General features: G+C 36.8%; 2 protein-coding genes across 2 annotated transcripts in view; one reads left to right on the top strand and one right to left on the bottom strand.

The window, feature by feature from the left end:
* SYN3 (synapsin III) overlaps positions 1-14520 on the top strand; it is a 182237-nt gene that overhangs the window by 45036 nt on the left and 122681 nt on the right. The window lies entirely within an intron of this gene.
* The window catches only part of TIMP3 (TIMP metallopeptidase inhibitor 3), a 39632-nt gene that overhangs the window by 8966 nt on the left and 16146 nt on the right, over positions 1-14520 (bottom strand). Inside the window, exon 2 of the mRNA XM_063309435.1 lies at positions 1909-1991. Coding sequence (XP_063165505.1) covers positions 1909-1991 — 83 coding nt within the window. The remainder of the gene's footprint in view (positions 1-1908; positions 1992-14520) is intronic.

The raw sequence follows: 14520 nt of genomic DNA, 5'->3' as shown, positions 1-14520 counted from the left end.
GTGGTTTTAAAACAACTTTTGGGCAGAGCATGCAAAATGGAGATATAAAGAGGGGATACCAGATGTACTTCATAACTGAGGTCCAAAACAGATATATAAATATGTATCATACAAATATGTATCTGTTTTTCCTGTATAAACTGTGAGCACAGAGAGATGGGGAAAAGCAGTCTTAATAAAAATCCTTATGTTTCAGGGAAGGGAAGCTTCTGCCAGGATTTTTTTTCCTTCTACATCCTAGCTACATGGATTACTTTCTTTTAAAGATAAGGTCCCCTCCTTCCCCTGTACAGTTTTTGGATAAGAATACCATCTGCACTGTAATTTTTAAAAAAGCAAATATATGTTGCAGAGCATCTGCTTTGACTCTCAGAGAAAGATGTAAGATAATGACATTCTGTTCTATTATGCAGAATAGTGGTGTTTTTTTTAATTGAGACATTACAGGGCAATTTAGGCAAGGAATATAATCTGTATAGAATCTGGTGGTAGGGGGCAGGTTGCATGAAGGAACACTATGCATGAAGTAGCTGTCATTTTAAATTTAACAGCCCAGAGTCACTTGCATAGTGAGATGGGCAGTGTATAAATTTGGTAAAATGAATAAATAAAATAAATAGATTTTAAAGTATCCTGCCTCAATAAACATTGCACTTGCTCCACCAGGAACTGGCTAGTCACATCAAAATGCACAAAGTCAAGCAAGAAATCAAGAAAAAAATCCCTTCTACTAGACTAATGTATCTTTGCTTCTGTATAAGATCTTCCTAATTCCCTGCTTTGAGGATGTTACTCACAGCTGATTGGTGAAATTTTCTCAACCTACCAATTTTTTTCCACTTTCTATTAATATCACTACTATACTTACCCAATATGTTGTAGACAGGAGTATTTAGAACATTTTGGTTTTTTTATTAGTTATGTTTAATCCTACCTCATTGTAGGAAACCTAAAAAGCCTTTTTATATGGTTTCTAGAATGGTTGCAGGGTATGTGTAGCCATTAGGCTCAGAAGTTGAGGAGACAGACTAGACTGTAGCTGCCCATAGCAAGAGTAGACTTTGTTAAGAATATTTTCCCCTTTAAATTAATAAAAACAAAAAGTTAAGCTTCTTCATTTAAATTTATTTTATAGAAGGAAGTGGTGGTGGTGGTAGTAGTTAGTAATGCTAAATGTATCGTCTGTATACACACATCTGGTCCATCTGGCAGAGCAGGGCAAGACAAGTTAACAATGGTAAGTAACAAGAAACTTTAATCTAACCCCTTTTCATAGAAGTCATGATTTTACTTCTCTCCTAAGCCATCTCTTTTTCCCCAATGGAATATAATGTAAACAGAAGAAGCAGGGGCAAAAGGTAAAACTCCATATTCTCCTAATACTCCTTCCCATACTCAGCTGTTTACTTCAAAAATATTTGCTTGTCTATTTTCATCGAGTTTCCGTCAGTCAGACAAAATTAAGTGATCGCTCATAAGATTTTGTGCTGAAATCAGTAATTTTAATCACAAAATTACTATCTGATTTTTATTTTTAGGGAGAGGCAGATTCCTCCTACCTCTAAGGCAATGGTATCAATGACTTATTTCACTAAGCTGTTAATGAGTACAAATTATAAACAATTGTTTCTATACACCTGAAAATGTAAATGTTTGTCAAGCTGAAAAGAACCGCTTAACACAAATGAACAGCTAGATATTTCCATACATGTATAAATTAGCACACCATTGCATGGAGAAAGTAAAATAGCTTACATATGTGAAATTCCCTTTGCTTATTCACAAAATTATTCAAGCCATTCATTATTTGGGATAAGAACGAGCTCAGGGAATTAAATGACATACCTGATGAACTCTGAAAATATTTTCTTTGTGTCAACTCAGTACGACTGGCATTTATTCACTCACCTTCATTTGTTTGACAGTGTATCGCATCGTCCCAAATGGTCCATCTTTCATAAGTTTCTTGCCCACTACCTTGGCCCGGATGACTGTAATAAAAGAAGACAGGTCAAGTGAATAGCATCTTCATTCTCTAATTTATCCTTACAAATAAGTCATTTTAAAACAGCATAAATGACAGAAGTTGGAGGATAGTGGGTTAGACTTTCAAAGTTTCAGTTTTCAGGGTGCTGTGTATGCAAAGACCACTTGAATTATCCTTGACATACCAATATTAATAAGTCTATGAAATTGTCCACTTCATGTGGCTACAGCCTTGGAAGAGCTAGTGGACTCTTTTTCCAGTAAATTAATATACCAAGATGGGGTCATCCAGATGCCGTCAATGTATTGGATGAGCATGTTTCCTTGATACTTTCCTTCAGCAGGTCATATCTGCCAAACAGGTTTTGCATGCTATTCTCAGCCCAGCTAGTGCAGTGAGTGGTAGACTTAGCTCTGCTAATGGAATAGAAAATTATATATTGCTGGAGAGAGGAGAGAATCTTTATACAAAGCCTAGAGGCTAACAGTGCCTAAGGAGTTCTGAACTAGAAACCAGGAGAACTGAGTTACAGGCATGAAAGCCAGCTGAATGACTTTGTGCTAGTTACCTTCTCTCAGCCCAACCCAGCTCACGGGATTGCTGTTGGGGGGGGAAACAGGAGGTGGTAGCATTATGTATCACTTGAAGTAGTACAAAATAAATGCAGGATATAATAATAATAATAATAATAATAGCAACAACAACAAAGAAATAGTCCATGGACCACAGGACATTGAACAGGTTTTTTTCTAGAATGAGGCTACTTAATTTCATTTAAAGGGAAATTGTGAGGTACATATGGAGTCAGAACATTTGAGAAGTTATAATGAATTTCTGTAAGAATAGTGGAGTCTCTCAGAGGGGCTTGTATACATTCTTACATTCTTTCAACAAATAACAGATAAAACGAACAGAACTTGGGGAATTTAGAGGGGTTTGCTGTAACTTTTAAAAAATATTAACGAAATGCTTTCATCACTTCTCTTTTCCTGCAAGATTGTTTTATTATTTCATCAAACACTGAGTAAACGGTAATGATCTAGATTTTAATTGTACAAAAATATTTATCCATGAAAAACACATTATCTCATTAAATTTTGCTTTGACTAAGAAAATAGGCTTTTCCTTTAAGAACAAAAAGAATAATGGTGAAACTCCTTTACTATAGGATACGTCCAGCTCACTACCTAAGGCTCACATAACTATGTCAACACATTTTTCACTGCTGAAATGGCTGAAAGAAACATATACTGCCTGAAAGAACAGGAATACATCCAAAGTTAATGTAGTGATAGCCCTTAACTTGGAAAGCATTTCTGCTTTATGCTTTTCAAAATATTAAAAAAAAAAAACATTTGTCTCACTTCTAAGCTTATTTATTGTTTCTAACCTAAGTACTTGTTAGCAACTGTACCAAATGAATCAAATACAGGCTACTACAAGTACACTTACAGTGTACCATGGATTTTATCATTCACTGCTGGAATTATTGCTGGCGTTGAATAATTCTCTTTCTTAAACAGGTCTATACAATGAAATCTCCAGATTGAAAGATGTAAGAGATCAGAGATGCTATTAATTTTAATGAAATTTGAAAATTGATCTCAGTTCAAAATGCAACTTAGCCTTTGCAGGACTTTATCCTTAAGACGATGCATGCTTGGAAAAAAAAGCATGATTTTCAAAGGCATACTCTAGTATTTACACACACATTGAACTTTGTGGTTTAAGAACTTTCACGCCAAACATGATTCAAAGACAGAGATCAGTTTTCTTCTAAAAGAACAAGGGTATTTATAGTTTTTATTCAGTTTTGAATGCCAAATACAATATGGAGTAGAATTCTAGAGTTACTAGAAGTTGCCTATCTTTCTCTACCCCCCTCCCTCCTAACCACCAGCCTACCCACTTTGATTTGCAGATGCAAGAGAACAAGCTGTGCCTACCTAATTTTCTAAGGTTGTGCAAAAATTACAAATCAAACTATCTTGTCCTTTTTTTAATGCAAAACAGTTGTTTCTAGTGCAAAACATGTTGTTTCAAGCACTTTGGAAGACTTGAAATAGTGTGTTTCATGTCCAGAACAGGGCTATTTAGAGCTCAAAACACATGGAACAGCATTTCATACTTGAGATGGATGCATCATATTTGAAGCATTTCATACTTAATTTTGAATTTGAAGCAGTTTGATATGAAATGTTTTGCATACTGATTTCTATCTCAGAGTCATAGGAGGGCAGAGAGACCATCCAGTTTCACACCTCCAGTTCTTATTCTGAGAACCACCTTTTGTTCCTTCTGCCTTTATGGCCTTCTTTGAATGGGTCTCAAGTATTCCATCTTTCACATATGTCCATTAATATCTTGACATAAATCCATATCTTCCCACAAATTCATATAATAAAACTACATATTATATATTGGCATGTGCTAACTACATGAACAGTAACTATAGTACAAACTACTTAATCCAAAACAATTATGTTGATGTCATAGGACTATTCTCATGTATATGGTATTAGGAAATGATTACCTTATATTTATATGGTATTTAGACATTTTTAAAAATCATTTGAAATTTTTCATTTGTTTTTAAACAGTGGATGTATTAGCACAATCTATTTTGCTTAACTATAATCTGCTACTTGGAATCAATATTCTATATTAACCAGAATCTGGTAGATGAAGTGTATCTAACTCTCTATTCCCATCATCAACATATTATGCAAGTAATGGGATCACAAATATTAGACACAACCAAGAAGTAGCCATGCATTCAGTGATAACCTGAAGAGGACCTAGACATATATATATGGACATAGAAACATACATACATACATGAGCAGTAACCCCGATTGTCCAGATTTCTCTCCTAATGATGGCCTATGTCTACTATATGTAAATACCAAGCAAGTTATTGGTGACTGCAGTGCATGTTCAGCAGGTACAAGGCAAGATCATGAAATGGGTGATGGAATAGCTGAAGAACTGTAAGTAAAAACTACAATTATTTGACATATATGTACTAATATTGCAGCTCATGCACTTAATGTGATACACCAGACCAACATAGCTAACCAGCTGTGTATGGTGGCCCATAAGAGGCTCAACATTCATTTTAAAATGGTATCTAATCTGCTCTATAAAATCTACTGCTTGTGATTTGTTCTATTTACTGCTCTGATTTCTGTATTTCATTAGCCGGAATTATTTTAAATAAAAAAGAGATAGAAATTATTTTATCTTTAGAACTTATTTTACCTTCTAAGAGTTATTTCATCATCACAAAATATGCAAAGCAACAAAAATGTTCCTTGAACATTCTCTTTATCTCTCCTATTTTTTTTTCTGGCGTCCTATTACAGTCTTACTATTACTGATGGGAAATTTTATCCCACACAAGTGGACACTAAAATAGCAGCATATTTTTAAACCACAGTCACTTTGAAGTGTTGCCCATCAAAACAGTCTGTGAAGAATGTTTCTGAATACTTTGGGGTTTAGGGTCAAATTATTTTGTGGGATGAGAGCAGCTGGTAAGGTCTCACAGATGATTTGTAATTGTTTATGTAATATTAATTTGGATAAGCATATAAATCTCTAGTAATATAAGCAAGCCAGCTAACTTATAGTACTAAACCAACCCAACAGACCAATTGAATTGTCATGCAAGTATATAGATGCAGCTATTTTCATTTAAAAAATATGATTTTCCATATGCTTGTGCATATGCTGTATAAAAAAAAGCCTTTTTGTTGGAAATTATTTTAAAACCTTGGTGTACTGTTTGAACCAGCTGTCTTGAGAGCTATAAAACATGGATACTAAAAAGATTAATTCTAGTATATCTTTGTAACCCAGCTTGCAATTTTAGTCAACACAGAAATCAAAAAAATTCCCTATGATAGTTTAGACCTTGCATCTGAGATTTTACCATGCTTTTGCATGAGTAACCAACATGTCACCAGTTCTCCTTTATAAAGAATCTATGCGTGCCTGGAATTTTAAAATTCAGTTTTGAATAAGCATTAAGAACTTTTGGTCCAAGAAAACAAATAAAGAAAAATCTCCAACCGCTGTGTGTAAATGTCATCCATTGCTGCCATCTTGGGAGCCACTTGCATGTCACTACTTAAGGACAAGAATGCAGGAGGAATCAGTTCCAGCTGCAACCACAGAAGAAGCCACCACAGCAGTAAATTACCAGAAGGTTTGTTTTTAACTTTGTACAAGCATAAATTCAACAATCTGTCTTCAAAAAAGCTGCGCTCATAAGAAAAGCTCTACCTGCTCAGTAGCTGCCTATAATATTCTGTATTTTCTTGTTCCTCTTTCACAAGTCTTCCTGGGTATGGCAGGACAATACCTACTGAATTCCATAGGAGATCTGTGCTGGATGTAGACTACTATTAAAGCTAATTGAAAAAGATAAATTCTCTTAGTTTAGTAATCCCCTGAAGCTGTGGGAAAGATTATAGAATAGGAAAAAATACAGCTGTGTGGTGCTTTGAAGAGATAAATCTTAAAATGATTCATCATCATAGATTATTCAAATTATATTCTGCTCTTTTGCCCTGGGGATTCTCAAGGCAGCTACCCAAACTAACTCCCACATAAATACCAAAACCTGATTTGAGATAAGCTTTGAATGGAGGACAGAGGTAATATTAAGGCACAGTTGTTTGATGAAACAGCATAAAGTCACCATTATTATTGTTTCTGTATCACAATCTTTTCACATCTTCTGACTTTTAATATTACTTTTCAAGTTTTTAAGATACAATTTGGCCATAGTTGGAATTATGTGGAAACTGTAAATGGCAATTCCATTCTCAAGAGAACAGGAGAACATGAAGAGATCCAATAATCATTTCTTCCAGAGCCCTCTGAAGCTGCAGCTTGACCATCTTCTCAACAACTTTCTCCAAGATGGGAAGATTGGAGTCATATTGGAAATTATCTAACATTATTGGATCCAGCAATAGATTCTTGAGGAGGAAGCAGACAGCCCACTCCTTTAATGCAGATGGAACCACTCCCTCATTCAAGGATGAATTCACCACCATTTGGACACAATCACACAAAATCTCCTGAAAAACTATGACCAACCAGAAGGGACATGGACCTAATGAACAGGTAGCTGTGCTCACAACTCAGACCCCCTGTCCACATCTGCAGGATCAACAAGCTCAAACTCTTATCATATAACCATACCAGATCATGTCTAAACCAACTCAACAGGACCTGTACAGCCGGGGTCCAGCTCAGAATGAATCCAAGCAGTTTTATCCAACAGATGCTTTAAACAGATGCTTCACAGCAACCCTTCAAATGATCTTCTGAACCATCCCTCCTAAGAGGGACCAGGTCACCTTAAACAGGGCAGCTAGATGGCATCCACAGATGCAGTAAGAGTAGAGAATAGCTATGTTTTGTTGCTCTTAACACCACAGTGTAACACTTATTAAAGCTTTTACCCATGTTTGGTCAGATCCACTATTTATCTTCCTCAGGTGGTGCTCTAGATGTTCTTATGCTATTTCATCTTCCTGAATTTTTCTGAAAATCAAGGGACTCGCAGGAATCTGCATGCAAAGAGAGATAGCACAGGGACAATCCGATCCAAAGCCACTGTCACTTTTTCATTCCATGATTAAGGCCTCAGTTGAACTGTGTACTAGACCCTCAGGGTCTTCCCCAAATGTTCTCTGAAATCAAATAGGATTCATCAGGTAGCTGGGGCAGACCAATTGAATCGGTACTACCTCCATGAAGAGGGGAGCAGGTATAGAGACCTCCAAAGTAATCAGCAATCTGTCCATGAGGATGGGCAAATGGTAAAATTCCCCAATCTCCAGATCACATTGCCACTGCCATGAGACAAAACCAGATCCAATTTGTGACTTCCACTGTGTGGGTCAGACTTTCAATGATTTCAATCAAATCTATGGTTGCAATGGTAGCCATGTACTCCAGGGCTATACCATAAGCCTGGGAAACTCCACCACCAATCTGGCCAGAGAAACTCAGGGAAGCAGCTATGGAACAGGGAGGCCAGTACAGCAGCAGAAATTCTGTTCCCTAGAGCCCAACTTCACAAATAGGGTCCCACATCCAGTTATCAATGGAGCAGCATCTCTGAAAGCCACAAGAATCTCCTGGATGATAATAGCCACTCTCCCTGCCTTGCTGGTGTCCTACTTAAAACATAGGTGGGCACATTTCCAAGACTGGAACCTCCCCCACTTCCCCATGCCAATCCTAGTCTTACACATCAGGTTGGCCCTCTCATCGATAGTAAGATCCTACATGAGGAACACTTATTACAGGCCATCCAAACCAATCACTATCTAACCAGCTAGCTCATCAGAACTTTGGTCCACTTCTGCTCAGCCATTCAATGTCCAGCCAAACCAGCTGTACCCACCCTTACATATAATATACACACATCATTCCATTCATGCCATGACACACACACACACCACCAGCCCTAAAAACAGACCTGCTCCAACTCAGCTGTCTCCAACCCAAAAAGAACATTAAATCTGTGGTTTAAGAGGATTGCAGTTAAAGTTGCTGTCCTCTCAGCCCCAGCTTACTCTGATGCTGCTGATGTAAAAAATATAAAATGCACTGCCAGCAATCAGAGCAAGCTGCCTACAGTCCACTTCCTTGCAATCCCAATGGCACAACATGAGAGAGACAAGAGTGCCAATGGAACCCATGTGTCATTTTCATGAAAATAGGAGTTGGTGCACTATCAGTGTGCTGTTGAGAGTCTTTTATTGCCTTGCTAACTTGGATTGATTGTTTGCCATAAATTGAGGCTAATAAGTAGTAGTTGTTTTTTTTTAATGATTCATCACTTGGCATAAAATACAAAACTGTTTATGTCCATTAATTAAATATCACATATGGCCTAAACTTCAAGCAACTGGCAAGCCAGCTAAAGAATCGACAGTGTAATCATCTTGCAGAAATTTAGCTAAGTAGAGTTGTCACTTTTTCATTTCAGAAATACTTTTAGTGAAATGCAATAAATCTAAGAGAAAAGTTTTATTTTGACCAGATAGCATTTAAAATATTAAGTGCCATTTTGAAGTACCAGCTAAATTCTATGTCGCATTTGCTCTAATAAACTTCTGATACGTAATTTGGTAATTACAACATGTCTACTCCCTAATACATGGAATCCTACCAGATGGGTAGAACTAATTAAACAACCATCACTGCAACATTACACTAAAAACATCGATGAATTTCTAGTAAAAATTTAAGAAACTAGGCCATCTTCTTTAACTTTTGAGTATGACCTTTTGCAAGACAGAGATAGAGCCCCATGCTTTGGGTAAGGGCAGTTCTTCATTGGCATGTCAGAGATCCATCTCTCCTTTCTCAAAAACTTCATCCCACTGGGTTGTGTGCCAGCACTTTTGCAAAGAGACTAAGACTTTACTGATCACATGGTTTGCACACATTTTTGCACGTAGGAGCTCTAGAGGTGTTTGGAAACTTATGTTGACTTCTTGGGAACTGGGTGGGCCTCACAAATTCTTTCCTGCATATTAGAAAACCTGACCAAGTTGATTGATTAAGCAGCTGTCCAAGCCAAAAAGAAAGTGTGTGCATAAACACAGAGAGGGTATGTATTGTTACTGATGCCACTCTTTTCATATTCTCTTTACACAGATTAAGCCAGCATTTAAACATGCTTATTGTAGATTGAGATTATTATCTTTCCCATCTCTCCAGACTTTTCTCTTAAAAGTAAATTTCAGAATACCATGGAGATGTGAACTTCAGCCTGCAGAAAGAGAATGCATAACTTGTCACAAAATAGCTAGAAGTTTGGAAGAGTTTACTGTGTTTGTCATCTTATCAGAGGTGTAAAGGAGAACATCTCTAGTTTAGCAATGAGATACTCAGCCTAACTAATCTCTTAAAAATCAAACAAAGCAATCAAAATATTGCAAAAAAAAATAATTAAAGATCATAAAAGGGGGACATTACTAAGGGACTGCATTTTTATTTAGTAAAAAGAGGAAGGGACTGCTCAATTTGAATTGCTCAGGAGATGGTAAGAATGCCCAGATACTTCAGTCGTTAAGGATTCATTGGCAGGAAGAGAATAGTCATTTTTAACCTCTGCAAGAATGAGTGACACCTGCATATTAAAACCCAACTCAAATGAATACAGAATAGTTTGGATGACTGTGAAGCAGCAGCAAATTCTGCTTATTTATACACCTGCAGCAATTTCTCTGACTATGCTGTCCCACATTCTTACTAGGCTACAAGCATAAGGATCTTCACATGCATTTCAGAAAGTCTTCCTCAGCCAACAAATACAGAGACTGCACCCACTATATATATAACCAAAGACAAAACAAATCATCCAGTAAGGTTCCTGTGCCAATAATAACCTCATGATACAAAAAGTTTGATTTTTTTTTTCCAGACAGGGGTCCTATGCATTTACCAATTGTGTATGAAACTAGAATTTCATGTTTGAAACTTATACTGGTTCAGATATTGTGCTAAATCATAGTTTCACCAGTTTACTGAATAAATCACAAATAGATCAATTTGCACTAAACTATATGTTATACCTCAATCCTTTCGCCTATCTTATTTAACAGATATAGGAAGCTTTTGGAGAGTTTATCCAACAGTTTGGGGTACAGTATCATTGATATGCTGATGCAACCATGTGATACATCACTTACCTGATTGAATGATACAGTGGAAGCCATAACTTAGTGTCTGGATAGGAAGAACAGATTGCAGCTCAGCCCAAACAAGATGGAGTGGCTGTTGATTATTCTGGGATTGTTCCAACTTTAGCTTTGGATGGGGCTATGATCTTCTAAAAGGAACTGATTCAAAATTTGGAGGCCTTTCTGGATTCACAACTGCTGGTTCAGCAGATGGAGACTGTGGGCAGAAGGGCCTTTGCCTAGCTATGGCTGTGCACTGGTTCTTGGAGCAAGAGGCACTAGCAAGTTACTCATACCCTTGTTACCCCACAGCTGGACTACTATAATTTGCACTATATCGGACTGTCCCTGGAGCTGGACAGAATGCAGCTACCTGGATACTGCAACTGACAAAAGGCACATAAGATGGAGAAGACCCTGCTTGGCAGTAGCACATGTGAAAAGGTTATGGAAGTTCTTGTCATGAGCCAACAGTATTATGCAACTGCTAAAAAGACAAATGCTATTTTGGACTGTTTTAACAAAGTACAGATAATGGGAAATAATCGTTCTACTCTACTCTGCCCTTATCAGATCTCACTTGGAATACTGTGCCAAGTTCTTGGCATCACAGTTGAAAAAAGGACAGTGACAAATTGGAGCAAGTTCAGAGGAGAGCTCTCAAGAGGGCAAAGAGTCTTGAAACCAAGCCTATGAGGAATGGTTAAAGGATGTAATGGTTAAATGGGTGCATTTAGCTTACTGAAGAGACTAAGGGTTGTCACATAGAAAAGGGGTTGGACATATTCTCTACCATCCTAGAGGGCAAGACCAGAACCAGTACTTTAAAGTTATAGATTCAGGGAAACAGTCAGTGGAAAAGATGCCACACAAACTGGTTAGTTCTCCTTCACTGGAGATCTTCAAAAGAGGCTGAATGGTCATCTAGATCCTGCACTGAGGGCTGGACTAGATGACTTCTAAGGTACCTTCCAAAGCTACCATTCTTTGCTATAACCTGCATCAAATGCACAGTGCTAAATTTTCTGACAGTACCCAGCTGATATAAAGAATGCCATAAATCCTTCATTTCATGATGAACATTCCTCAACAAAGACAACCTTGCAAAACAATGTGCTGGATCACTGCCAGCGCTTACTTCTCAGGCAAGAGGTACAGGGCTTAAATCTGTCTGGGCATTTTTAACATGATCTGAAAGCTCTTCTCACTTACTTTGAATGGATGTGAACTGGAAGTAATTCAATGAAGAGGGAAAGATTTTTCCACATCTTAGAATCACATGCTACTTTATTATGGCAGTATGTGTTGGAGATCTAGAACTGAAAATAGTCCTTGGAGCTGGTGTATTCCTGAAGCAAAAAGATCTGGCACTGTAACCTACCTGGATGAGATATCTTAAGCATCAAAAAAAAAAAGGCAAGATTCAACCCAGGACAAGCCTTCCATTCTCCAGTCTTACTGAGTAAGCAGATACACAAAAGGAAAGGGAAAGGAAAGGAAAAAGGCACACTGAATCAAAGGGCCTCAATTAATATATGTATTCAGGAAGTATAGATATTTTTTTAGGTACATAATGACTTGGAATCCATACATAAGATTTTCAAAGAGCTTTTTAAAAAAGGTTCCTTCAGGACAGCTTGACCTGCAACACTGGCAGCTGATAATGCATCTATTGATAATGTTCTGTGTTGCCATGGAAGTTCCAGAGATTTTCTTTTGAAAATAAAATTGGTAAGGATGCAATCTGGAGACTAGGAGTTCTGGTCAGTTAGTATTTTTATCCTAGAAGAGGGAAAAATACAATTGAAGCTAATTATGGAGAGCAAACAAGAAATCAGTGCACCTTAAGGATAATGGAGATGATTCATTTCTCATTTAGAGACAGGAAAAGGAGACAGGTACTTCAAGAATACACCAGAGGAAGGAAACTATCCATGTGATTGTGTTTCCGACTAGTATATCATTCAAATCCAGACATATTCACAGATGCGACCTGTTACCGCTATAAATATTGTGCTTCAAATAGTCTACAGGAAGATCTTTATGGTTATTTTATTAAACAAATTTATAAGGCCACCAAGTGTGCATCATGATTTAAGGAACAGTTATGCAGTCAAAACCTGTTTATAGATATAGACTGTCTGTTCTGCATGGCATGCCAGGATCCCAAACACATGGATATGCTTTCCTTGCTGCTCATTCTGCTAAACTTCAGAAAATTCTTTTGACAATAATCAAAGATCTAATCAACAAAAAAAATGTGGTTCCAAAGAAGCTGTATTTTATTTTGCATATATGTATTCACTATGGAGAATAGCAAAAGCAGCTTGTCTTCCCAGTTATAACTACCATTATATATTAAATAGAAACATTTTGATCACTGGACTGTTTGTTTTTCCCTGCTGTTTAATATATTTATATAAGTTTAGGGCTATGAGATCCTGGCTGCAAAAATCCAAGTGACAACTAGATAGCAGCAAAGAGTTCAAGTGTTCTATATCTTTTAGCTTTCTTCTAGCAGTCACTGAGTTTTGCTATCCAGATTTCTTTCCTAAAGAAGATACATAATTTTTCTCTAGATAATCCTTTGACTATTGTTAAAGTAAGATCCTATAATCTTTTTTAAACTCAATTCCAATTCAAGATTTTAAATCCTATACAACCTGGATATGTGAGGAATTGCATAATTCCACATCACCCTAGGTTTAATTTGAAATCTTCAAGTGTGGCTGTCCTCCAAGTGTCTCACTGTACAGATGGGCACTAGAGGGCAGCCTTTTTAGTAGTAGTACATTCATGGAATTGCTTCCACAAATAATCTACCCAGCTTGACTTCATTCAGTTTTGGATATTAATAAAACGTTTTTCATTATCGAAGTGTAATAGATTACTGTGTCTTTTTACATTTGTTCCTGATTCTTTTCTATGTTCTTTTACATTGCTTGTTTTGTTATGTATGTGATCTGGCAAGGTTGGCTGAAGAGAGGTATAAAATTTTTAAAGAATAAACAACAAATACTGTTGTATCTAATTTGACCCTAGCTCAGTGTTATGCAGTTTTGGAGGATGTTTCATCAAGTTCAATGGGATTCCAAAATAAAACTTATTTAAAAAACCAACTTTTTACATATCTGGTATAAATTGCACTGTGTTCAGGGAAGCTTACTTCTGACAGCATGTAAGGCATGTGTTAATCTATAAAGTATGTATTTCAAATCGTTAAGGAAAGTAAAATAAGGTATTTATCACTCTGTTTGAAGAAGGCAGGAAGGAAGTGGAATAAAGGACTGGAAATTTTATGGGGCAAAACCACAAGGCCAGCTCTGAATGTTTATTTTTTCCTCTGAGATAGGAAGTAGATATGGTTTAACCCAGGTATCATTTTGGGTCTCCAGCTAACATATCTGTTAGCATTTTATACTGATGTTCTTTGTTTTTTCCAGAGGCAGGTAGAAGTACTTTCCTACATCTTGTGGCTTTCCTATGTCCAGCGACCAGCAAATTACTGCTTTGTTACTATTTATAATGCTACCATTATATGTGGGTGGCTAAAAAGGGGTTAAAACATCAAATACAAAAGAAAATGGTAATATAATACAATAAAACATACTAAGCTGTGGGCCACAAACAAAACTCATATAGTTACAACTGGGCCAGTGCCTTGTTGTTATCTTTTAGGGATTATACCATACTCCAACTATTCATATGAGTAACAAACAAAATGTTGGTGAACTAGAAATGGTAGCCAATGGAAATTTTTTTACTGTCCATTCTGAAGTGGCAATCCAGTGCAAAATAAGTCTCAGTAAGACCCAA

The sequence above is a fragment of the Candoia aspera genome, chromosome 7 (genome assembly GCF_035149785.1).
Source record: "Candoia aspera isolate rCanAsp1 chromosome 7, rCanAsp1.hap2, whole genome shotgun sequence".
Classification (NCBI taxonomy): Eukaryota; Metazoa; Chordata; class Lepidosauria; order Squamata; family Boidae; genus Candoia; species Candoia aspera.
Note: the sequence above shows the minus strand (reverse complement) of the source record. Positions and strands in the feature narration are given on the sequence as shown.